We start from the raw sequence: 25,404 nt of genomic DNA, 5'->3' as shown, positions 1-25,404 counted from the left end.
GCAGTGGAAACAAATCGACTAGGAACTATGAGGTTTCGGGTTTGACCCTTGGCTTCGCTGGGTTAAAAATCCAGCGTTGCTGTGAGCTGTGGTGTAGGTGGCAGACACTGCTTGGATCTGGCCTTGCTGTGGCTGTGGCTGTGGTGAAGGCCGGCAGCTGTAGCTCCAATTCAATCCCTAGCCTGGGAACCTCCATATGCTGTGGGTGCAGCCCTAAAAAGCAAAAAAAGAAAAAAAAAAAAAACCCTTCCAATATATTCACAATTAAAAATAACTTTCACGATAACCATAGCCAATTAAAAATACATTATTCTTATAAAGACATCATTTTGTGTTTTTTCTTCTGTGTAAAAATGTAGAGACTAAAAAATGTTAAAACAATGACTAAATTTTTGTGCCTGCTAAACACAGGACATTGTTTTGATTTGTTCCACTATGATCAGCCCATTTCCCACTTATTGAAAGTATGCAGACTTCATCCTGCAGTAATTTTATAGTGTATACTGGCTTTTTTAGGCATTTAGTCAATTCTTGAATAGTATTAGGAGGGTGTTCTGTAAACAGGTATGCATATGCATTTATTATCCTTTCTCTCAATGCCTAAACTCTCAATTTTGAATCTTGTATCATTATTTTCATTACATTCAGTATGAGTTCTCTCAAAATAAATTACTTATGACTGTGTATGTGTATGTATATATCCTGATTTTATATCAGAAAATTTTAAATACTGCATTGTGATACTTTTTCTACCTTTGTGCTCATATCCTACATAATAATAAGCAATTAACAGAGTCTACATGAGTCTTTCTCTACTTCTATGATTCCTTCTGTTTATATCTACCATTGATCTGTCCATCCCATGAAACCCAAATCTATTCTTTTCCAGCTTCCCTACTAGGCTAAATATAAATACTAAATTTAAACAGTCCTTCCATATAAGACATATACTATTTGAAATGTTTTCAACAAAAGGAGAGAAATGAGTATTACATTTAAGGGAATACATTTTACTTTCAAGGAAATCACAGTTTCTAAGTGAAATAGAGAAATATTTTCTCAAACCTTACTTCATCAGTCTCTTCAAGGAGTTTGATGACACGATTTAGGTCCATAGACTTGAAAACACCCTAAAAAATATAAAACACATAGTATTCTACATCATAAGAATCAATAAATCACATCAAACACACTATTTTTATATATCATCTCTTGGTAATATGACAAAAAGTGAGGGGAGAATGAAAAGCAGATGAGACTTGAGTAAATAAATTTGGGAGTTTTAAAAAAAAAGTAACCTCTTGAATTCTAGTATTATAATCAATCTTTCTTTCTTTTCTTTCTTTTTTTTTTGCTTTTTTAGTCCCACACCTGTGGCATAAGGAGTTTCCCAGGCTAGGGGTCAAATTGGAGTTGCAGCTGCCGGCCACAGCTACAGCTACATCAACGCAGGATCTGAGCCCAGGTCTGTGACTTACACCACAGCTCACAGCAACACCGTATCCTTAGCCCAGTGAGCAAGGCCAGGGATCGAACCTACATCCTCATGGATACTAGTTGGGTTTGCTAGCACTGAGTCACAGTGGGAACTCCTATCTTATAACCTTATTGTCTTTAAATTTCATTAGGCCCCCAGGGCCCAAGGGAACATCTGGAATATTAGTACTTCCATGCTTTGAAGAATAAAAATGATCTCATTCATACATGTTTCATAGTTCATTCATACGCATGACACTGAGTTTGCTTATGCAGATACCCATAAGACGAGCTTCTAAACCATAAGTAGGAGATTGCCTTCCTGAACTAGACACCTTTTCTCCCAGAAGTCTTACCCTCGTCCATATTAGAAAACAGGAACTGCCAAGTTCTACAGATTTTACTTTTTATATATTTCCTGAGCCCATTCCTTCTTAATGATTTATTCACTTCTCATCTCTCACTCGGTTGTGAAGCTTTCCTACTGTTCTCCCTGCCTCTGCTCTTGCACCCTTAAACACCATCCTCTACTTTTGGTCAGAACAGTAAAACCCAAATCTGAGCACAACACGTCTAAGTCATTCAATGACTCTCCACTAATGCCCTCACCCCCTCCTCTGTTTTCATTTATGTTGTTACACTTCTATTCCTCTCCTTGGTTAACCCCCGCCACAGGTCCTTCAAGACAGGCTCAGATGTTGCCACACCAAGGGATGAAAAAGATACAACAAATGTCCCTCCTCTATGCTCCCAAGCACCCTGAGCATAAAGCCATTGCAATGCTAGTCACCTTATTCTAAAATGGTTTACTCCTCATCCCCTATTGCACCCTACCCCAAAGTTCACTGGAAGGCAAGGACTTTTGTTTTCTGGCCCTCCCAGCACCAAACACTGGGCCTGACAACCTTATTTACAGGTAAATGGGGAAGGAAACAGGAGGTGTTATCATCCAAAGTTTAAGTATTTATGATGATACAGAAATCTCCAAATTCTAACTGCAGTTTTGGTTGTATATATCTCAGGGATTAATGATTTGCAGCATGGCATCTTCTTTAATTCAAATGATATATCAATATTGCTACTCCCATTATATGAGTGAAGCTATCCCAATCTTGTTTGTTTCCTTCTTCCCAGCTATCCTGCTTTCACATTTATTTCTACTTTAAAATAACTGTTTGGAGAATTCCCATTGTGGCTCAGCGAGTTAAGAACCCACTAGTATCCATGAGGATGCGGGTTTGATCCCTGGCCTTACTCAGTGGGTTAAAGGATCCCATGTTGCCGTGATACGGCTTGAATCTGGTGTTGCTGGAGCTGTGGTGTAGGCAAGCAGCTGCAGCTCCAATTCAACCCCTAGCCTGAGAACTTTCATATGCCACAGGTGAGGCCCTAAAAAGACAAAAACAAAAAACCTGCAAAGACGATGTAATGATAATATAAAAAAATTCAAAAAGAAAAATTCCTTCTTATTGTCTAAATATATCTTTTTAGCATATTATTTTCTGTTATATATATTTATTTTTATATTTTATTTTCTGTTTTTGTTTAATGTATAAATAAGTACTTTTCATAATTTCACTTAACGCTACTGCTATTGTATATTCTGATTTTTAAATCCGTAATAGATACCTTTCTATATTTCTATATAGTCATTCTTTCACTGCTTCGTGAGTCTAGAATTTCCTTTCACAATTAAAAACTCATATGTTCTGATCTCAAGAAACATCTTTCAAAAACAATTTTCAGTTAAGCATTCTAACTTTAAGTCTGTAGAATAAGTATCTGAGTGAGCTTATTTACTCAATATGATTTTTACTTTAAAAATTATCAATCAAAAAGCATTTATTATATACTGGTATTAACAATTACCATTAAAATTGTTACATCTTACTGTTAAATTGTTTAAATTATTAAATTTACTGTTACAAAAATTTTTGATAAATATAATTTTGCCTTTTTAGATTTGGGGATTTAATAGTACCATCTGTCACTACCTCAGTTGTCTTTTTTCTTCCTGTGTTCTCAGAGAAATAAATATATATAACGAGTTCTTATTTTCCGATTTTCTGATGTTGTCTTTGAGGATTGGAAAAGATATTGAAAGGGAATGTCAGTGCAGAATTTTCCTTTTGTCTTTTTAGGGCCATATCCTCGGCATATGGAGGTTCCTAGGCTAGGGGGTCCAATCGGAGCTATAGCCTCCATCCTATGCCAGAGCCACAGTAACTCGGGATCCGAGCTGTGTCTGCAACCTACACCACAGCTCATGGCAACGCTGGATCCTTAATCCACTAAGTGAGGCCTGGGATTGAACCTCCATCCTCATGGATATTAGTTGGGTTTGTTAACTGCTGAGCCACAATGGGAACTCCAGAATTTTCTTTTTAATACTTGTATATATCATCAGAATTTTTTCCCCCAAATGACCAGGTATAGCTTTTATAAGAAATAGAGAGTAGTAAAGATTAAAGCACAAATTTATCTTGTATTACCTTAAATTTGTCTTATTATCATTTCATGTTACTCTTGCTTGGCATATGTTACATTTTTAATATTTCTCCCTCTCTCTTTCCCTTAGCCTTTTCCTCCTAATAATATTTATAATTAGCTTCTACATTTCAGAAATGCTGGTGAGGGAAACACATTGCCCTGACTTCAAGCACTTATCAGTCTGGCATGATATGTAAAGAATATAGATAACATGCTACAAAATGCTTCAGAGATGCCCAGAGGCGTGCTCTGGAACTGTATAGAAGAGGGACAGAATGGCATGGGGAGGAGGGATGGGAATCTGGGGCAGCTTCTGAAAGAAGTAATCTGCATGAAGAGGTGTGAGACTGAGTAGGATTTGTGAGATGAACTGGAGGTTTGAGAGATGGAGCACATGTGAAGGCCCAGAGGCAAGAGAAAACATGAATCATTCAGTAGGTTGGAGAGGAGAGTACAGAGACCAGTGGCTAAAGATAATACTGATAGTGTAAGTAGAGTAAGTTATTATTCAAATCATGAATAATAACCATGCTGATAATAACAATGATAGGTGATGGCCAAAACTTATTAGACAATGTCTATTTCCAGGTATGGGTGTAAGCAATTTAAGTTAATTTACTAACTGAATTCTCTGAGGTAAATACCATTTTTAACTCCATCTTACAGACAACCTTGTATTCCGTGGTAAGTATTGTCAGAATCTATTGAATGGTTTGAGAAACTGGATATAAAAACAGATAATGGGAGGTCCTGTTGTGGCTCAGTGATAACAAAACCGACGAGTATCTATGAAGATATGGGTTCGATCCCTGGCCTGGCTCATTGGGTTAAGGATCTGGCAGTGCTGTGAGGTGCGGTGTAGGTTAAGGATTTAGCATTGTCACTTTAGCAGCCTGGGTCACTACTGTGTGGTGAAGGTTCCATCCCTGGCCTGGGAACTTCCACACTCCCTTGTTCAACCAGCATAATTTCTGGGGATTCATGTAAGCTGTTGTGTATTACTAATGGTTCTTTACTTTTTGTTGCTGAGTATCTGAGATGTTTTATTTGTTTTTTAAAAAGCTGAAGCAAATATGGCTAAAATGTTAAAATTAAACAAAGCTAGATAGTTAAAAAACAAAAAACAAAAGAAAGAAAAGAAAAGCATCAAGGGGGCAGAATCTGCAGGATCTAATGAGTGATTTGATTTTGCAGGAAAGAGGATGACTGTTCAAGCTGAGGAGTAACATCAGTGGTGGTATCATTACACAGACAGGGACGCTCGAGGAAGAGGCTTGTGTTATGGCTGGAGGTGAGTTAAATTTGGGGCAAACATTTCTATTTTTTTTTTTTTTTTTGTCTTTTTGCCATTTCTTGGGCTGCTCCCACGGCATATGGAGGTTCCCAGGCTAGGGGTCCAATCGGAACTGTAGCCACCGGCCTATGCCAGAGCCACAGCAACATGGGATCCGTGCCGCATCTGCAACCCACACCGCAGCTCACGGCAACACCAGATCGTTAACCCACTGAGCAAGGGCAGGGACCAAACCAGCAACCTCATGGTTCCTAGTCAAATTCGTTAACCACTGCGCCACAACGGGAACTCCTGGGGCAGACATTTCTAAATCACAAGCTTAACGTAATAATTGAAACAGTCTTGGTAAGTGAGATCACACAAGCAAAGTGTAAAGCAAACAACATACAAATGTAAATATAAAAATAATTTCTGTTATTATCATCATAGATGTTTATGGAGTAATTGTAAAAACATTTAACAAAATCTTTTAAGATGAAAAGCTTAGTAAACGGCTTTGAAAGTAGACCTTCACTTACTTCAAGTATGAACTTTTTTTCCCACACTACCAAGGAACATTTCAAAGGTGAAAAATCCTGCTTCTTTGATACTTAGTTATCAGGAAAGGAATTAACATTTATTTTGGTCCATTTATGTGTCTGGTGCTTTATATCTTAATTAACCCTCAAATCTACCATATGAAGTTATCATTATTATCCTTGTTGAAACTAAGGCCCTGATATCTAACCTGCCAAGGTCATGTAGCTCGTATATGGGCTAGCAGAGCTGTCTGATGCGGGAACACTGGTTCTTTGCACCTAGTTTTCTGCCTGACTCCTTAACTGACCACAGAGGTTACTTCTAGCAATTACTCCAAAGCTGGGGTAGGCACATTAAGGACATAGTTCATGGTAGGATCACAGACAGTGGAAGGATATGACATCGACTAGCATATTGTGTAGATTCTCAGAGGGAAAGCAAATTTGGGCAAAGAAGCTCAGCCTTGATTCCTATGCAAGTCAACTAATCACAATCATATAATTACTCTACAAATATTATTGTGTGCCTCCACTGTGTCAGACATTGTTGTACATGCTAAAGATATGGTTTTTAATAAAACACACAAAATCTTCTGCTTTCATAAAGAATTGATACACTTTGGGGGGGAACAATAAGTTATATAGTGTCATGCAAGAAATGGGAGTAGAAGGTGCTAGAATGCTCAAGCTTTGGTCAGCAAAAGACTCACAGAATGGGTAACATTTCAGCTAAGTCTTGAAGAAGGTAAGGGAACAAGCCATGAATATCAGGGGAAAAAAATTCCAGCAAGTGAGCACAGCAAGAGCAAAGGACTTTAGGCATGGTATAGCCGGCATGGTTGAGGAGATGCCAGGAGGCCAGTGTGGCTGAAACATTGAAGGCTTTGTGTGCTACTTATGAGCTTTTAAATTTCCACTCTCAGCTCAGAGTTGAGGGGGGAAAGACACGTAAGTATTAAGATATATGTTCTACACTTTAGGGACCTTTACCCTAGTGGGAAAGATGAAGCAAGACAAATGAAACAGTAACAAATATAAAACAAGTGATAATTAGGTGAGAAACTGTGCGACTCAAACCATAAATGGACTAGACCCATTTATGAGAAGGTCTGTGAGGGTGAAAATGAACAGGAAGTGTTTCCTATTGGGGGATACTTTACATGGAGAGGTAGGATGTAAAAGTAGGGTAAGATTTAAATTCAGAAAAGAGGGAGGGCATTCATTCAATACTATTTAATATCACCTCCTGTATACCACGGGTTGTGCTGTGGGATATTGGAGGACCTGATAGAAAAAATCAACAGAGAAGGAGGTGGCACTAAGCAGAGTACATGGTACAGATCAAGTACAGATTATGCATTGGGAACCTTTGAAAACAGGACAGAGAAGTGGACCCGAGGAACTCTGAGGATGGCAGGGACTTAGACATCATCTAGCTTAGTGGTTCTGAAGCTAAAAGTCACTTGAGGGAAGTTTTTAGGAGTCCCAGGCTCCTCACTGTGGATTATAATTGACTAATCTACAGTAAGGCCCAGCTATGTAGAGTTTTTTAAAAGCTCCTTAGATGAATATGGTGGCCACCAGAGTTTGGGGAATTCTCATCTAGTACAGGCTTGTTTTATAGAAAAGGGAACACACCTGAAGAGGTTGAGTGATCTGGTCAACGTAATGACATTAGGTGAGGCATGCGATAAGGAACTACTGGAGAAGCCTGAAAGAACAAACAGGTGGGACTCAGAGGGCAGAGGGAAGATGATAAAGTGGTATTTATGGAAAATAACACCAGAGAAGAAGAGGTGTGACCCATAGGATGTGACATTAATTCAGGGCTGACTGAGGCACTGTGGTGACAAGAAGGGAGAAGTAGTTCTTTTAAAGCCCCATTTGGTACCACATCATCTGACCTGGCAGGGGGAGAGTGGGAATTCTGTTTGCTCTGTTTTATAATCTGTGTCCATAGGAAACAATCTCCTACAATCTCTTTCAGGAGGTAGCGGTTGTGAAACTGTTATACCTTACTGCAGCTATAATACACTAAGCATTGCTACTCAGAGTGGGAAATTGGGTCCTTCAACCAGTAGAAATGACATTACCTGAAAACCTGTTAGAAAAGCAGAATCCAGGGTTCTACTCGAGACCTACAGAATTAGAATCTATTGTTTAATAAGTTCCCCAGTGCTCCAAATGTACATTTTTTTTTTTTTTTTGGTCTTTTTAGCTATTTCTTGGGCCGCTCCCGTGGCATATGGAGGTTCCCAGGCTAGGGGTCGAATTGGAGCTATAGCCACCAGCCTATGCCAAAGCCACAGCAACACGGGATCCGAGCCGCGTCGGCAACCTACACCACAGCTCACGGCAACGCCGGATCGTTAACCCACTGAGCAAGGGCAGGGATCGAAGCCGCAACCTCATGGTTCCTATTCCGACTCGTTAACCACTGCGCCACGAGGGAACTCCGAAATGTACATTGTTTTAAATAATTACTGCTCTAAAGTGTTTCTGATTCTTTATAATGGGAGGAACAACATCAAAATCAATAGGAAATAGATAAGGGGTGAACAATTTGTGATTTTTAAGCGTATGATGAAGCTGGCTTAATGAACTGAGTAAACTCCACATTTTCACTTTTATCTACTAGAATATACTGAATTGTCACTGTAGCAAGAAGAGAAGATTGCAAATATGGACAGGTTTGAAAAGACTGGAGTCATTTAGAATTCCAAATTAGAGAGCGGTCTAAAAAGGTTATCACCTTAAATGGCAAAGAGCAATAAACTCCACTCCCAGTAAAGAAACTGAATGATTCTCAGTTAACTTCTCATGGCCTTAGGGTCCTCACTGGTAAAACAAACAAACGAACCCCCAAATAAAAACCAAGAAGGGTGAGTGACCATTTTCCAGATCTAAAATGTCTTTATTCTACTTCATTTCTTTTGGTAGAAACTTGCCTTTTCTTCAGTACTTAAAAAAAAAAAAAAAAAAAAAAAGTTAAAATCCTAGAAGCAGTTATTAACAGGGTAGGAACTTTAATACAAATTAATTTCTTCCTGAAGTGAGAATCTTAGGCCCTGTAAGAAGAGGTAGAATGAAGAAAAAAAAAAAAAAAAAAAGGAAAAAGAAACAGAAAAGGCAGGGAGAAAAATACACACCCATATACATAGCTGTACTTGGTCCATTTTACTTGATATGTTGTGGACCGTTTTGGCTATGGCCTGTTTATTCCCTTTTTTCTTCTTTTTAAACCACATTTGTCTGCCTCCCTTAACCTTCCCTCTCCCCTCTGCCACCCCCTTCCCCCTTAATACCAAGTAAAGGAAGAAAGAGCACCATCAGATACTAGATTCACCTGCTTCTGGGTTTTGCCCTGTGCCTGAGAGAACAACGTCGGTGTTGAGTCCCCTTGAGCCTTAGGAGAGAAAGGACTTCAAAATTGTTCTTCAAAATTCTTCTTCCCGCACGGATTGGAATAATTACACAGAACCGATTAAGTAAATTCCCCTAACACCTGCTCCTCCTCATGCAAAAGTGTTGCTCAGTGGGTTAAATGTCTGGCCATCTTCAAGGAGCTCAACCCTATTCCCACAGCCGAGGAGGTCCCCAGTCAACCAACCGCTCCCAGGGAACTCTCCAAGGCCCCGAGAAGAGGACGCAGGAGAAGGGTTCCTGACGCAGCCTGAGACGGGTCAAGTCTCCGCAGGAATTCCCTGGCGGCCCCACGCCATCAGTGCAAGGAGGCAAGGCAGGATTCCTCCGTAGAGTTCACGTTAATTTAGGGCTTGGGAGCATGTTCTCTCGGGAGAGCTGTGGAACCCTAGCATGAAACAAACTCCTTGGCGTCTCTAAACAACCCCGCTACAAACGGAGCTCCAAGCCAGGGTTCCGAAGTGAAATTACTCAGCAGAAATTCGAAAGAATTAGTTTTATATGACAAAAAGTAAACTCAAAACCAAATACAAACGCAGTACAATAAATCAATTTTTTTCTCTCCCAATCCTCTCCGACGCACTCCTAACCAGTTTCCGATTTCATATAAAAGCGAGGCTTAATTTCTAATTTTAACAATATTTTCCTCCCCTCAGGGTGCAGGATTTGTTAGCAGCAAACTTAAACACGGGAGGATTTCTGCCTACATCAAGAACGTCTCACGATAACCAGAATCTACATATTAAAAAAGCCCAGCACAAAGTTTTTACTAAGCACATTTCCTTCCCTCTCAGGCCCTTAGTGCGGAGGGTCACACTTTTCGAATTAAAGCCGCAAAACCTCGCCTACCCAGTTTCCTGGGTCGTTTCGGGAGGATCTTAGGACACGAGTCCCCAGACAGCTGGCTGACGACAGCCAGCTCCCGCCCCCGCAGGCAGCACGGTTCTCGGAGGGATCAGCTTTGCGCTTGGAACCTCAATCCCAGGGGGAGGGAGTCGAAGTGGGGGGTTCCCCTGATTTCCACTTGGGCCCCCATTTCCCCCCTGGAGGCACCCAGGCCTCATCCCTGCCCTCCGCCTTCACACCCTCCCAAGCACAGCCACCTGGCCATACCTGCGCTTCCTCTTCCTCCGTCACCACCCCGATTACCGGGATTTGGCGAGGGCTGCTGGACCTGATTCTGCTGCCCGGTTCCCAGGCCTCGACCTTCGCTTCAGTCTCGGCTGTCGACATGGCTGTGGCGGCAGAGTAAGGAATGGAAGTCCTCCTGTCATACACTGTGCCCGCAGCCGCGAGACCCAAAAAGGCCGCGCCACCGAGAAGTGAGGGCCGCCTGAGAGCTGCTAGAGTCTCAAAAGGCCCGGGGGCTCCGGCCGTGACCTCGGCCACCGCAACGCCATCCGCTTCCCGCAGCCCACCGATGCACCTTGGTGCCTGCCTGCTGCAGGTTGCTAGCAAGCCAACGCGTTGCTAAGGGCGGGGCCAAAGGCTGCAAGAACGCAGGCTCCGACGGAAGCCCAGGGATCCAAACTAACCAAACTCTAATCTGTACCTCCAAACCGGGAGCAGAATGGCTGGGAATGGCTGATTTGCTTGCGCGGCAGAGGGAAACGGGGGTGGGGGTTGAGGGAGACCTCGGTGTGTAAGCTTGGAGTGTTACTTGGCGCCCTGTGTGTCTTGGTAGTTTGCTCTGAGCCTTGTAAAAACAGGCATGAGAGTTGAGGGATGGATGTGGGATTCGAGAAAGATGGAGGTTGGTCTGATAGTGTTGGAAACTGAGTTTACGTCACCCCAGAGAAGTGCCCAGTGTCACCTACGTTCCCCAACTATTTACTTCTTCTGTGCTTTTGTTGCCCTACCAGTTAAATAGCCACCAAGGCATTGTACACAGTGTTAGAAGGCTTTCATGTCAAATCATTCAGTCTACAGCAAGTTAACCCCTGGAAGCCCACTGTTTTCATCAATAGGATAGCTGTAAGAAGATTAAATCAGACGGTAGTTTTTGTAAAGTGGTGTGTGGCACATAATAAGCAAGATTATCTGAATGACATTTCTGGCCCTATAAATAAAAATGAGCGGAAAACCTAGATTCGACTTGGCAGCACTTTGTGTAAATCATAGCCAAAGAAACCAAGCTTCTTTGAAAGAGTATGAAGCCCTTCCAGTCCCTGTTTTTATTCCTTTATCCTCTTTCCTTAACCCCAGTCCTCTGAAGCTGAACTGACTGAGGTCACCAACGCTTGTGGTCAAAGTCTGGACACTTAACTGTCCTCACTGTGATGTATGTCTGTAGTATTTTACACTGCTGACCATTCTCTTCTTAAAACTCCCTGGCTTGGGCATCAGCATTCTTTCAGTTTTTATCTTTAAAGTTACTCATTGGTGTTTTAACAGCGCTTCGCAAGCTTTACACCTAGAGGTGGTTCAGTAAGTCTAACAGTTGCTATTACCCCAAGCGAGTGCAAAGGGCGTGTCAAGTGTATTATTAACATAAACTTAATTGCTGTTGCGCATTCCAAGTGTACTACATCAAAAGGAGACTGAAACCACTTGGATAAGCACAATGGAATCCTGTAAGAATAGCACCCAAACCCAAGATAGTGGGTGGAAAGCTGACAGTGGGGTGACTTGTCATCCTTCGAGTGCTCACCCGGGTATCTCAAGATGAGGAAGGATGAAGATGGGGGTTGCCAAGGAAAATGTTCCACTTAAAGTGGAGCTTGCCTGGAAGATTTCACCTGACTTTTGTGATTTGGCACAATAGGTTGAGGCTGATAAAGGCCCATAAACCTCAAGTACCCTGGGAAGTCAGACTCTCCTCAATGGACTTAACTGAAGGCATTTTCCTAATGAATGAACAATGGGACTTTTGTTTTATTTGAACCAATTGTGTACTTAACTATATAGTCATTCTGTGCTATATCCAGAGTACAAATTTCCCATCCTTCTTCAGTACAATTCCCATGAACTCCCTCTTCTAGCACTTAAAAACTTTTGGCGGAGTTCCCGTCGTAGCGCAGTGGTTAACGAATCCGACTAGGAACCATGAGGTTGCGGTTCGGTCCCTGCCCTTGCTCAGTGGGTTAACGATCCGGCATTGCCATGAGCTGTGGTGTAGTTTGCAGACTCGGCTCTAATCCTGCGTTGCTGTGGCTCTGGCGTAGGCCAGTGGCTACAGCTCCAATTAGACCCCTAGCCTGGGAACCTCCATATGCCTTGGGAACGGCCCAAAGAAATAGCAAAAAGACAAAAAAAAAAAAAAAAAAAAAAAAAAGTTAAAAAAAAAACAAACAACTTTTGGCTGTTCCCCATCAGTGAAATCAGGGAAATTCTTCATAGAATGTGTTCCCTTTCTGTGTTCCACAGGTGGAATTAATAACTTTGCAAACTTTTTTTTTTTTTTTTTTTTTTTTTAGCTCTTATGGTTTTTGTTATATTCTCTGACAGGGGACAAGCAACCAGGATGGAAGTCCTCAAACACCCCACACTCAAGCCATCTTGACTGAATTACTTGCAGTTTTACACAGGTGCCAAACTTCCTCCTGCATTACCTTTGTATTTGTTGTACATGTGACTGTCTTCAGATGTCTAACTCCCTATGAAATGCAGCTCACGTGACGTTTTTAAGGAAACCTTCTTTACCTCCTCTGCTGTGATAGGTGCCACTTTGTCATTCTGTCTCCATACTCACCATATACTTTACTGGTGTTTACTGGCTCAGGGCTTCTTACTAGACTGACTTTTGAAAATAAGGAGAGTCACCCAGGTTTGCACCCCAAGCCCTCATCATAGAATCTGGAGCGGTGTTTCTCAAAACTTAGTGTGCATCAGAATCATCTGGAGACCTAATTAGGACTCCCGAGCCTCACCTCCGGAGTCTGCTTCCATAAGTTTGGGTGGGGTTCAAGGGTTCGCATGTACAGTTGACCTTGGGACAACACAGGTTTGAACTTCGGGGGTCTGCTTATACATGGATTTTTTTTTTTCAATAAATACATACTACTGTTCCACACAATCTGGTTGGTTTAATCTGTGGATACAGAACCTTGGATACAAAAAGCTGACTGTAAAGTTATAACTGGATTTTCTACTAAGCTAGTGTCTTGGCAGCCCCTAAGCCCACATTGTTCAAGGGTCACCTATACAGCAAGTCCCCAGGTGATGTTGATGCTTCTGGTCTGGTAACCACACTTTGGGACCTCCTTGTCTAGATCATACCAAGTACTCAGTAAATGTTCATTAAAGATTTCAAGGGTTACTTTTTTATTTGACTTGAAGCCAATTTAAAGCATTTCCTAAGTTACCCAGAGTGAGGTAAACATTAAGTCCTTGCTACTTAAAGTGGTGTCCTGGAACTGTCTACACAGGTCTTACAGAAGGGCTTACTAGGAACACGGACATTCTGGCCCCATGGTGGACCTACTGAGTCAGAATATGTCACTTTTAACAAGATTCTTAGGTGATTAGTATGCATGTTAAAATTGAGAAGCACTGCTCTAGTGTGTGTAGTATATTTTCATTAGTATTGTTTTGGCAATTGCCATAAAACTGGCTTTCATTAAATACTCAATTTGTGAACTTTCCATGTCCTTTGTTTTCTTACTGATGACAATGTTGGATATATTTGTTTTTCTTCTTGTTAAGGGAACCAAGTGTAAGCTTTCTGAAAGCTTCACCTGTTTAAAATTAGGTAGTAGATGAAGTTTAATCATTATTCCTTGATCCTTCCTTCCTCCCTCCTTCTCTCTTCCTTCCTTTTTTAGGGCCGCACTTGCGGCATATGGAAGTTTCCAGGCTAGGGATCTAATTGGAGCTGTAGCCACCGGTCTACACCATAGCCACAGCAACACCAGATCCAAGCTGCATCTTTGACCTACCCCACAGCTCATGGCAATACCGGATCCTTAACCTACTGAGTGAGGCCAAGCATCAAACCCTCCTCCTCATGGATACTAGTCGGGTTCATTAACCATTGAGCCATGATGGGAACGCCAGTTGATCTTTTTTTTTTTTTTTTTTTTTTTTTGTCTTTTTGCCTTTTCTAGGGCTGCACCCGAGGCATGTGGAGGTTCCCAGGCTAGGAGTCTAATCAGAGCTGTAGCTGCCGGCCTATGCCAGAGCCACAACAACTCGGTATCCAAGCCGAATCTGCGACCTACACCACAGCTCACGGCAAGCCAGATCCTTAACCCACTGAGCAAGGCCAGGGATCGAACCCACAACCTCATGGTTCCTAGTCAGATTCGTTAACCACTGCGCCACAACAGGAACTCTTTTTAAAATTATTTATTTATTTTGATCCTTTTTTAAATATAGATTTTCGAAGGCTATAAGAACACAGAAAGATGTAAAAGGAAAATGGCTGACTTGAAATGGTAAGTTATTTCAGCAAAAAGACAAATTAATAGTATAGAAACATGAGAGATCAATTATACGTAGAGAATAGAAATGCTTCAATCTGGTAACAATTCAGCGGAATTTAACCATTCTGTTAAATTACAAATTGCAATTCCTTAAGAGCTGCTGTAGACTTAAAGATTAACTACAAGATTTAATAATATATTGACCTATGCACTATTTTTACTTTATTTATTTTTGGTTGCACCTGCATCACGCATAAGTTCCAGGGCTAGGAATAAACTGCTGCACAGCAGCAAGCAGAGCCACCGCACTGACAACACTGGATCCTTAACCTGCTGAGCCACATGGGAACTCATTTTTACTTTTAAAAGTAACAAAGAAAACTAAACATATTTCTAACATAAATGTAATATTGAATAATATTCTCCTGATTTTTTTTCCTGATACTTGTTTGGATCCTAATTAGCAAAATTTAATGAAACTATAATTATTCATTAGCATGAATTAAGAACATTTCTAAGACATCCTTTAGGAAGTTCCTGCTGTGGTACAGTGGGTTAAGAATCTGACTGCAGCAGCTTGGGTCACTGTGGAGGTGCAATTCCATCCCCAGCCAGCAGTGGGTCAAAGGATACCATGTTGCCCATGGTTGCAGCGTAAATCTAAACTGTGGCTCGGATTCAATCCCTGGCCCAGGGAACTTTCATATTTGTAAGTGTAGCCATTGAAAAATAAAATAAAATAAAGGACTTTAGATTACATATGAATTTGGTAGTTGCTAACCTAATGTCAGATGTTCTAAATGTTCAAGCAAATGTTATTCCTTTCTGAGTGAGAGTAATTTATTTTAAACAGAAAATGTTTATAGCACATGTGAAATGCAATTAGTAGGTTAACTGTAGGGGAACTATGTAACAATAAATATATAAAAGCTGGACTTTAATCTACTTTAGTGTTTTTAAAAGTCTTTCAGGTTGATTGTTGCAGAATCAAAGCCTAAAAAAATAATTACCTCTTTCTAACAGAATCATTAATGCAAATCTGGGAGTAATAAGTACATGGAATAGAAAACAAAAGAACAGCCATCCTGAAATCAACTATTGTAATACAAAGTATACTAATAATCCAAATTGCAAGTGATTTTTCAATAGGAAGCTGGAGGAGCTATTCATTTTGGTGGAGCAACTAAATAAATGGTAATGAGATTAAATTAGGCAATTTTTATCTGATTAGAGCTTTAATTCTGTGATGTAGCAATCTTTCCATGAAATGAAAGTGTTCTTGAGCTTTGAAAAAAACTACTGGTTGTGTTTACATGGGGGGAGGTTATACCGAAGTATCCCCAGAAGAGAAATGTCTTTACTGTGTAGCAGGATTAATCAGCCAAGTTTATTCAGATGACATTAATTATCCAAGTTCTATAACTAATTTGACTTGCTCTGATTCTATGAACCATGTATTCATTTTTTTAGGGCTGTGGAAATACCACAAACTGTGTGGCTTACACAATAGAAATTTTATTTCCTTATAGTCTGGAAGCTGGAAGTCCAAAATCAAGGTTAGTTTCATTCTAAGGCCTCTGCCCCTGGCTTCCCACTGTGTCAGTTTCCTCTTCATACAAGGCCATCAGTCATATTGGATTAGGGGCCACCTATATGATCTCATTTTACCTTAATTACCTCTTTAAAAGCCTTTCTCCAAATAGTCATTGTGAGACTATACTATGGGGTTAGTACTTCAGTGTGAAGTTGAGGGGGATACAATTCATCCCATTACAGATCCCAACATCCTTTGGATTACAATTGGAATTCTTTTAAAGAACAGACAGAAGAATAGGATGTGCTTAGTTAAGGCATTACTGCTATATCCTCCTATAGGACGTTGACACTTCTCACAGTAGTAATACATTACCATTCTGATCTAACCACTTATCACTGTCCGTTTATCAATGTGAATCTGTCTGTCTCTGAATGGGAGATATATCCATTCAGAGCTCTCAACAAATTGAGATTTTTAGTCTGTAGGGCTTGTGCTTGACCTTGTGAAAATCATTTATTTCATGGTTCCCTAGAGCCTGTGAGAAATGAGAAATATTCACCTACTGCCGCTTCATTGGGGGGGAGGATCTCTGGGAAGCAGACGTGAGAAAAAGATGGAAGTGAGGCAGGCAGTGGAGGAGAGTGCAGTTATAGCTGCTACTGAGTTGCCAGAGCTTTGGACCAAGTCCAGTTAATTGCTCGGTCTTGCAGGATATTTTCATGGAGGTCTCATGAATTATTGCATCTTGGGGAAATGAAGGAGGAATTTAGCTACCAGCTTACTTTTGTGCTGCATCTTGAGGCCAAAGAACACCCCTTAAGGAGGGTTGCCAGATTTAGAGGGGGGAAAAAAGTCCCACGCAATATTTCTAACAGAATTACATTAAAAAGTTATTTATTGTTGGTATTCCCATTGTGGTTCGCAGAAATGAACCCAACAAGTATCCATGAGCTGTGGTGTAGGTCATAGATGTGGCTCAGATCCCACATTGCTGTGGCTGTGGCGTAGGCCTACAGCTGCAGCTATGCTTGAGCCCTAGCCTGGGAACTTCCATATGTCGAAGGTGCAGCCCTAAAAAAAAAAAAAAAAAGTTATTTGTTGTTTCTCTGCAATTCATATTTTACTGAGTGTCCTGTATTTTACCTATCAATCCTACTCTCAGGTCATCAACCCCCATGCATTTCCAGGCAGCTGCAGGGGTAGCCAGAGCCTCTCCAGATGCTGTGCACAGGTAAGAAGGTCAATTTCTTCTCCTCAGTACAGTGGTATGGGGACAGTGATGGTGGCAGTGGCATCAACAGCAGTGGCTCCACTCTGGGACCAAAGGCAGCTTCAGGCTACTGGCCAGGAGGCAAGGCAAGAAGTTGAGACAGTGATGTGGAAGGGTGTGAGCAGGAGGATGCATGCAGGCATGGCTGCATGGATGAGGGGAGATAAACAACATAATTTTCTATAAAAATGAGTCAACATTCATTATACCATACTGTTAATAGCTATAGGACCATACTGCTCTAGACTCTAGGAATATAGTAGTAAGATGGATAGAGTTCCTGTAACCAGGAACTTATAGAATATTGTGTTGAGTCCTGGTTGAAAGATACCTTAAAGAAAGCTAGTGAACTAAAATACTTTTAAGAACACCATCTAATTTGATGGATATTTTTCTAAATGTCTACTTTGGCAAAAACAAAACTCCCCCCAAATCCCCAAATATGCATTGCTTTCTGAATGCTTCTAAAAAGAAATAGAAAAGTATTAGATGGATGCCTTTAAATATTAAGATTAAGGGAGTTCCCATTGTGGTGAAGTGGAAACAAATCTGACTAGGAACCATGAGGTTGCAGGTTCAATCCCTGGCCACACTCAGTGGGTTAAGGATCTGGCATTGCCGTGAGCTCTAGTGTAGGTTGCAGACGTGGTTCATATCCTGCGTTGCTGTGGCTGTGGTGTAGGCTGGTGGCTACGGCTCCGATTGGACCCCTAGCCTGGGAACCTCCATATGCCACAGGTGTGGCCCTAAAAAGAAAAACAAACAAACAAATAAATAAAATATAAATTAAAAAATATTAAAATTAGGAGTTCCCATTGTGGCTCAGTGGGAACAAATCTGACCAGTAACCATGAAGAAGGAATTTCAATCCTCACCTCACTCAGTGGGTTAAGGATCCAGTGTTGCTGTGAGCAATAGTGTAGGTCGCAGACATGGCTTGGATCTGGTGTGGCTGTGGCTGTGGCCAGCAGCTACAGTTCTGACTGGACCCTTAGTCTGGGAACTTTCATATACTACAGGTGCGGCCCTAAAAAGACAAAAAAAAAAAAAAATTATAAGTATTATTCAGTAAGAAAGAAAAACTCATCTGTATATAAAGGTCAAAAAAGAAGATAAATCACATTAAATTGTACTTTAAAATTTTATTTAGATGTTTATAAGGCAGATCTATGAGAATGATATAAAAACACAGCATGTAATTTGATTGTAATATTTTGGAGATTACAGGGTTAAAAACAAATATCTATTACACAATTATAAAGAAGACAATATTTTCCAAGCAGGTATAAAATACCTAATGAAAGATCAAGACAAGAAAATGAGTATAGTTGTATTAATAATGAAAAATCAGTTCTAATGTGAATTGCACATTATCCTTTCAAAACTTTTAAAGCTAAGAATTATTGCAATCTAGTTTATTCAAACAGTGTTAAACAGTATCATGGCAAAGAACTAAAGACCAGAATGGATTAGTTCTGACTTCATATAAAGAACCTCAAATTTATAATGGCTTAAATACAAGAAAAGGCAGTTGAAGCAGTGAAGCAGTCAAGACCTTTTTAGTTTCTAATATGCCTTCCTTAGGGTTTGACCTTAGTCTCTTGGATATTTGCAAGGGCTCCTGTTTTATCACAATTCTGGCAGCAAGATGGAGGAATAAGATAAAGGAACACATTCTACTTTTCTTTGAAGAGATTTCCTAGAAGTCATTCATGTGTACTCCTACATCTCACTGGCCAACACTCAGTCACAGGGGACTAACTATAAGGGCAGGTGAGGAATGTGATGGGCAGCAGCTTTTAAAGTAGGGTAACTAGACATTGGGAGAAAACTTCTAGTCCCTGTTCAGGCTGGATACCTGCAAAGCTCTAAAAGACCTTTAAAGAAAGTCTTAAGAGAACACTTCCTTGGAGTTAGCAGTTTGGAAACCATAAAAAAAGCACCTGCTTTGGTGATCTCCCTGGAAGATCCACATAGTCTGCCCTAATTTTGGATGACGGCATATTAATCCAATGATGTGGAAAGTTAAAAAGATCTCAGTAGAGTAGTTCTCCCTTATCTGCAGGGGATATGTTTCAAGACCCCCAGTGGATGCCTGAAACCACAGATGGTACCAAACCATGTTTTTCCTATATAAATACCTGTGAATAAAATTTAATTTATAAATTAGGCACAGTAAGAGATTAACAATAACTAATAATAACAGAACAATTATAATATACCATAATAAAAGTTAAGTAAATGTGGTCTCTCTTAAAATATAATGAGATGTACAGATTATAATAAGATATACAGAAATATTATAATAAGATATACAAATGTAGATTTAATGCCTATTCCATCTTTCTAAGCACTTGTCACACACTGTGGCCATAACTTGAAGTGCAATGCAAAACTAGCATGAATTTCTTTTTCCTTCTTCAGTTTCATGGACAGATTTGTTCTTCCCACAGATCTTAGCAACCTCCACGTGATTTTTTTTTTTTTTTAAGTTCCCTTATTAAATGTTGAAAACTTCTTCATTTAGAGGGAGCACTTTACAATTTCTTTTTGGCATATCCATATTGCTAGTGTCACTAGTCTTGGGCTTTGGGGCCATTATTAGGTAAAATAAGGGTTATGAGAGCATGAGCATTCCGCTACAACAGTCAATCTGATAACTACATGACTAATGGGAAAGATACACTGAACAGAGGGATGATTCACATCCCAGGGGAGAGGGAGCAGGAAAGCCCAAGATTTCACCATGCTACCCAGGATGGCACGCAATTTAAAAGTTATGAATCGTTTATTTCTGGAATTTTCCACTTAATATTTTCAGACCATAGTTGACTGTAAGTGAAATCACAGAAGGTGAAACCATGGAAAGGAGGGACTACTGAGTGTACATGTTAGGCTGAACTAAATTTTTTGGTATCATATCAACAGAATCTCTGAGCATTAGCACTTTATAGTTTTCTTGCATTAAAAAAGTTGAAGAACTTTTCATTCCTATAAAAATCACTGTTCAAGCTATGAACAAACTGTTTTCCCTAAAATTATTAGTTTCATTTAGAGCAATTACATAAACTGCATATGTACCAGAATTTTCTTTACTGACTTCTGAACAAGTAAGAGTGGAACATCTCATTTTTATGACAACACATCACAAATATAAATCTTCACGCTAGGAGTTCCTGTTGTGGCTCAGCAGTAACAAACCTGACTGGTATCCATGAGGATGCGGGTTCAATCCCTGGCCTCGATCAGTGGGTTAAGGATCTGGCGTTGCTGTGAGCTGTGGTGTAGGCCAGCAGCTGTAGCTCCGAAAAGACCCCTAGCCTGGGAACCTCCATATGCAGCAGGTGTGACCCTAAAAAGCAAAAAAAACAAAAACAAAAAAAACCTTCACACTAGACTCGAGTTATTATACTGCGTGTTGCACTGCTTTAAGTCATGGATTTACAGAGTAATTTCAACATTTTATAGACTGACACAGGTTCAGTGTCCATAGTATTCTTAAAGAAATATTTATGGACTGCACTTATGGTACTTTATTTAAAAGATCACATAAGAAACCTTAAATTTCACAAATAAAACCTTTTAGGGGGAAGGAAACTCTATACAGACCTTATTATGAAATAAATGGTTTAATGGCAAAAGGCAATTAAAAAGAGTATTTTATCATATAACATGGGATAAACAATACAAAAATTGGATATGACATATTCTTGAAGCCCTTTTACACAAATAATTTTCATAATTTGACTGTAAGCATGAATATATATTAAGTTACTATTACCAAATTAATTTTCAAAGTAAAATTCCTTAATCAACTCAAGCTTATGCTAATTTATAAGCAATCAATCAGGTAGTTTAACACTGAAGTTCATTAACCAATCCAGTATGTACCACAAAATAATCATCTCTGATAAATACCTATAAATATAATTTGTTTATACTTTTAAAATATTTTAAAATTTAAATAAAAATCTCTACATGTAGGCAATCTAGGCTAATTTCCATGTTTTGAAAAATATATGCTAGAATGAATATATTCTTATTTAAACATGATTTTAAATATTCTTAATGGAGAAGATATGAAATCTACATATGAAACCTAGGTAGCAAGATTTAGTCAATGATTAACTTCCTTTTAGGAAAAAAATTAAATTTTTTTTTTTGCATAGGATCAAGACTAGGTTTATTTTCTATATTCTTATTATTTTCTCAGGGGAACTTCTCAAAATTCAGTTGAGGGGGAAAAAAAAATCCCATTACTTTTGATGTTCCCACTGCTTTTTAACATCTAGCAAGAGCAGAATTCAGTCCTACTTCTAAGGCCAAAGTAATGATTTTTAAAGAATGATTATGAAAAATAATGATTAAGAAAAATAATCATCCAATAAAATTAAATTAAAAGAAAAGAAAAATAATCAGGTAGGAAATAGTAAAATAAAGCAATTAAAAGTTATTTAAGTAAAGCAATTAAAAGTCAATTTTTTTTGCACTTTCAGAAGAGCTTTTTTAAACATTTAGAATTATAATGAATATATTTATTCTCAAACTTCAAAATTATTTCATTGTTGTACTGAAAAGGAGATATTACTATTTGAAACAATTACATCTTATATACATTTTCATAAACTTTGTTTTTTCATGTTTTCAAAAGCCCCCTTTAGCTCTAATAGTGACAATTTTATTTATATTGCTGACTAATTGATATATACATGCAGTAATACATTTCAACAGTCATCTAACTTTTAAAAATATTTCACTGTATTTTCATATTAACTGGCAAAAGCATGGGCTTAAAACAAGTGGAACTAATGAACAAGAGAGTATTAAAAATGCCATTACACACACTGTAAGTCAACTATACTCCAATAAAATTGAAAAAAGAAAAGCTGTTAATTTCACTAGTCCACTATATATTTTATAGGTATTTAAGTTATCACCCAACTGAATCCCTACTGAGAACTAACAAGTAAATGATTATTAAGAGGGAAAGAATGTAATTAAAATATAGAAAATGAAAAGCTCAATTAAAAAGTATAAGATATTAAAATTCATCAAGAAGAGAACATCAGAATCATGAGTGGTTTACCAAACTGACATGATGCAGTTTTAGGGAAAGAGCCATTGGTGGGAAAGATAGCCCCCACTAAGTAAATGTCCTTTTATTTTCGGCAGCTGGATTTAGTAGAACCTTACTAGGTAAGCTTAGAAATGTTTTAATTCCAGGAAGAGGAATGCACATAATTATATCTTATCTGCAACTTTCTATTTTAATAAGGAAAGAGCAAAAGGAAAAAAATGTAGGGCCTTCTAACCAATGCATGAACAAAATGCAATTTTAATGCGGAATGTCAGCACTGAAAAATTTCATGAATAGTTTGTATGATTATGTGTCTATAGAGTAGATTTATAATTAACCACTCATTTAAATATCCTTCATGCTTGCAAACTGCTCCCCAGTGAATGGCTGAGCAGGAAGGAGGACTTCTTGAGAAAAAGACAAAAAGAGGTGACCAACTTTACAGAGACTTTGTAATACTGTGTAGGACCTCAGTGGTTCATTAAGACTGCTATGGTCCTATCTCTGCTGGAGTCCCTCACTGCACAGAGAGGCATACAGACAGCCATGGATCTCCAAGCTCCTTTCTCAGGCAAGATCCCCTCCTAGGGTAAGTGTGGATTACCCCACAAGTAATAATAAATTTATGATTGTAGTATCTTTTTATATCTTTTGATACCCACAACACACTGTGAAGAATGTCAATGTCTTTACACAAAAGAGGAAGCATCTAGACTGGTATGCATGTGGATGGAGCAGGGGTCATATAGCCTAGTGGTTGAAACCATGGCCTCTGAAATATAAGTGCCTGGACTTGAATGTGGGCTCTGTCGCTAACTGTTTGACCTTGAGCATATTACTTCACTTTTCTATCCTTCAGTTTTCTTAAATGAAAATGAGGAAAAGAATTGCCTCTGCAATGGGGTTGTTGTAAATATTGAATGGGATAATACATGTAAAGAGCTTAGAACAATCCCTGGCATGTTAAAAATCCCACAATTAAATGGCAATAAAATCTTATACCACACAGAGTATGACAGGCTAAGGTGCAACGGCATAGATCAGTTCATAAGCAACTACTTGTGTGTAAACTTAACACTTTCTCTCTAACCAGAAACAATTTTAAGATTCCCAGGATTGGTACTACATTAAAAAAATCAGTTTTGGAGGCCATATATTACTATCTTCTCCCTTATCAGCATATTAAGATGCAAATACAACTTCTCTGTAACAAGGTAAAGAATCAAATCTTTCATGAGGTATGCATCATCATGTGTATTTCATGTCTCCAATGCATTTTAAATATAATTTCAAGTTCAATTTGTCTCTTTAATTTGTGTTTGTTCAGAAATCACATTGGTTCAGGGAGTTCCTGTTGTGGCTCATCAGATTTCAAACCCAATTAAGTATCCATGAGGATGCAGGTTCGATCCCTGGCCTTGCTCAGTGTGTCAAGGGTCCAGCGTTGCCATGAGATGTGGTATAGATTGCAGATGTGGCTTGATAGGCTGGCAGCTGCAGCTCCGATCTGACCCCTGGTCTGGGAACTTTCATATGTTGTGGGTGCATCCCTTAAAAAAAAAAAAAAAAAGAAATCACATTGGTTCCTACAACTAATTATATTCTTCAAACGTTATCTTACAAAAGAAATAAAGAAATACAGGGATGTTGCCATGCACTCTTATCTGGATACTAATGTAATGTGTCTGTCTTAAAAATAATGTATGATTATTCATTTTTATGTCTTAAGCTGGAAATAATTAAAAACCTTACTTAAACTTTAGAAAAAAACATATCCATCGAATTATATTAAAACTTAAAGTTCCAGGAGTTCCCACTGTGGTGCAATGGGATCAGTGGCATCTCTAGAGCGCTGGAACACAGGTTCAATCCCTGACCTGGCCAGTGGGTTAAGGATCTGGTGTTGCTACAGCTGTAGCATAGGTCGCAACTGCAGCTCAGATCTGATCCCTGGCCTGGGAACTCCCTATGCTATGGGGAAGCCAAAAGAAGAAAAAAAACGAAAATGAAAAACTCCCCAAAATTTAAAGTTCTGCTGGTTTGAAGGTTTTTTTTTTTTTATGTTGTATCTATATTTAGTGACTATATATAAATATTTCTGCCTGATTATGGAATAAAGTTTAAGACACCAAAAGTGTTACAGTTGTGCAAAACAGAAAAAACATACCTACATTTCAACAAGTTAACCATAAAAGCTCATATTGGCAAAATATGACATTTGTGAAAATAAATTTCAAGAAAGTTCTACTACTAATTCAGTTGAGATCTCACTGACCAGGTTTCAGCCAACAGCAATTTGACGGTGCACTTGCAACTGAAGATGAAAGAAGTCATAAAAATAATGGCATGGGTAGAACTTTATATGGCATCAGGGAGCACCATTTATCATCACATAACTGTAACCCTCTCTGGTGAGAGATGAGGAACTGCTCCTCCAAAACCTTCTTCTAGAAATTGGTTCTTTTCCCAGCCTTTTTTAATTCTCTTTAGCTTTCGGCTTATACATGGAAGGAGTAGAATGATCTTACCCAGAATTACAATTGAGGGCAAAACAAGAGCAAGAACAAAGTTTGGTGGTGTATAAAACCTGTAGTACTCTTCTTCAAAAGCTCGCTTCCATCCATAAATTAAAACATGGAAAGTACTTATGAGCAGAGCGACATAGCCAAGTGTAGACTTGGGTGAGGGGAGGAAGAAAAAGACACAAAGAATAATAAGCAAATTATCTGAACTCACAAAGTAAGCCATCTAGCTGTACCCATGTTTATATTTCAATAATACAATGTGTCTTAATTTCTGAGTTATTAGTTGTTCTCTACTGAATTAAATAATTTTAATATTTTCATATATATATTATGTATTTATATGCACATTTTCCCTTACACGAATGAGGCCATAATATTCTGGTAATTTTGTTCATATCCAGAGCCTTTTACTCGTCATTAAATATGAAAAC

The 25,404-nt window shown here is 39.0% G+C and overlaps 2 protein-coding genes across 13 annotated transcripts in view; both read right to left on the bottom strand.

Moving 5' to 3' along the window:
• The window catches only part of CFAP69 (cilia and flagella associated protein 69), a 56,962-nt gene extending 46,201 nt beyond the window's left edge, over window positions 1–10,761 (bottom strand). For 2 of the 9 annotated variants that reach the window (XM_013979670.2, XM_021063363.1), the window contains exons 1-2: window positions 10,315–10,395; window positions 1,071–1,130 (exon numbers count right to left, since the gene is read on the bottom strand). In XM_013979670.2, coding sequence (XP_013835124.2) covers window positions 1,071–1,075 — 5 coding nt within the window. In that variant the 5' untranslated portion in view covers window positions 1,076–1,130; window positions 10,315–10,395. Of the gene's footprint in view, window positions 1–1,065; window positions 1,131–10,314 lie in introns of those variants that run through there. The other 7 variants (XM_013979666.2, XM_005667581.3, XM_013979667.2 and 4 more) reach the window with 7 other exon arrangements.
• The window catches only part of STEAP2 (STEAP2 metalloreductase), a 30,903-nt gene continuing 23,994 nt past the window's right edge, over window positions 18,496–25,404 (bottom strand). For all 4 annotated transcript variants that reach the window (XM_003357423.4, XM_005667577.3, XM_013979664.2 and 1 more), the window contains one exon: window positions 18,496–25,124. In XM_003357423.4, the coding sequence (XP_003357471.1) occupies window positions 24,837–25,124 (288 nt within the window). In that variant the 3' untranslated portion in view covers window positions 18,496–24,836. The remainder of the gene's footprint in view (window positions 25,125–25,404) is intronic.

The sequence above is a fragment of the Sus scrofa genome, chromosome 9 (assembly GCF_000003025.6).
Source record: "Sus scrofa isolate TJ Tabasco breed Duroc chromosome 9, Sscrofa11.1, whole genome shotgun sequence".
Classification (NCBI taxonomy): Eukaryota; Metazoa; Chordata; class Mammalia; order Artiodactyla; family Suidae; genus Sus; species Sus scrofa.
The sequence above is the reverse complement of the archived record's forward strand: the minus strand, read 5'-3'. Positions and strand labels throughout refer to the sequence as shown.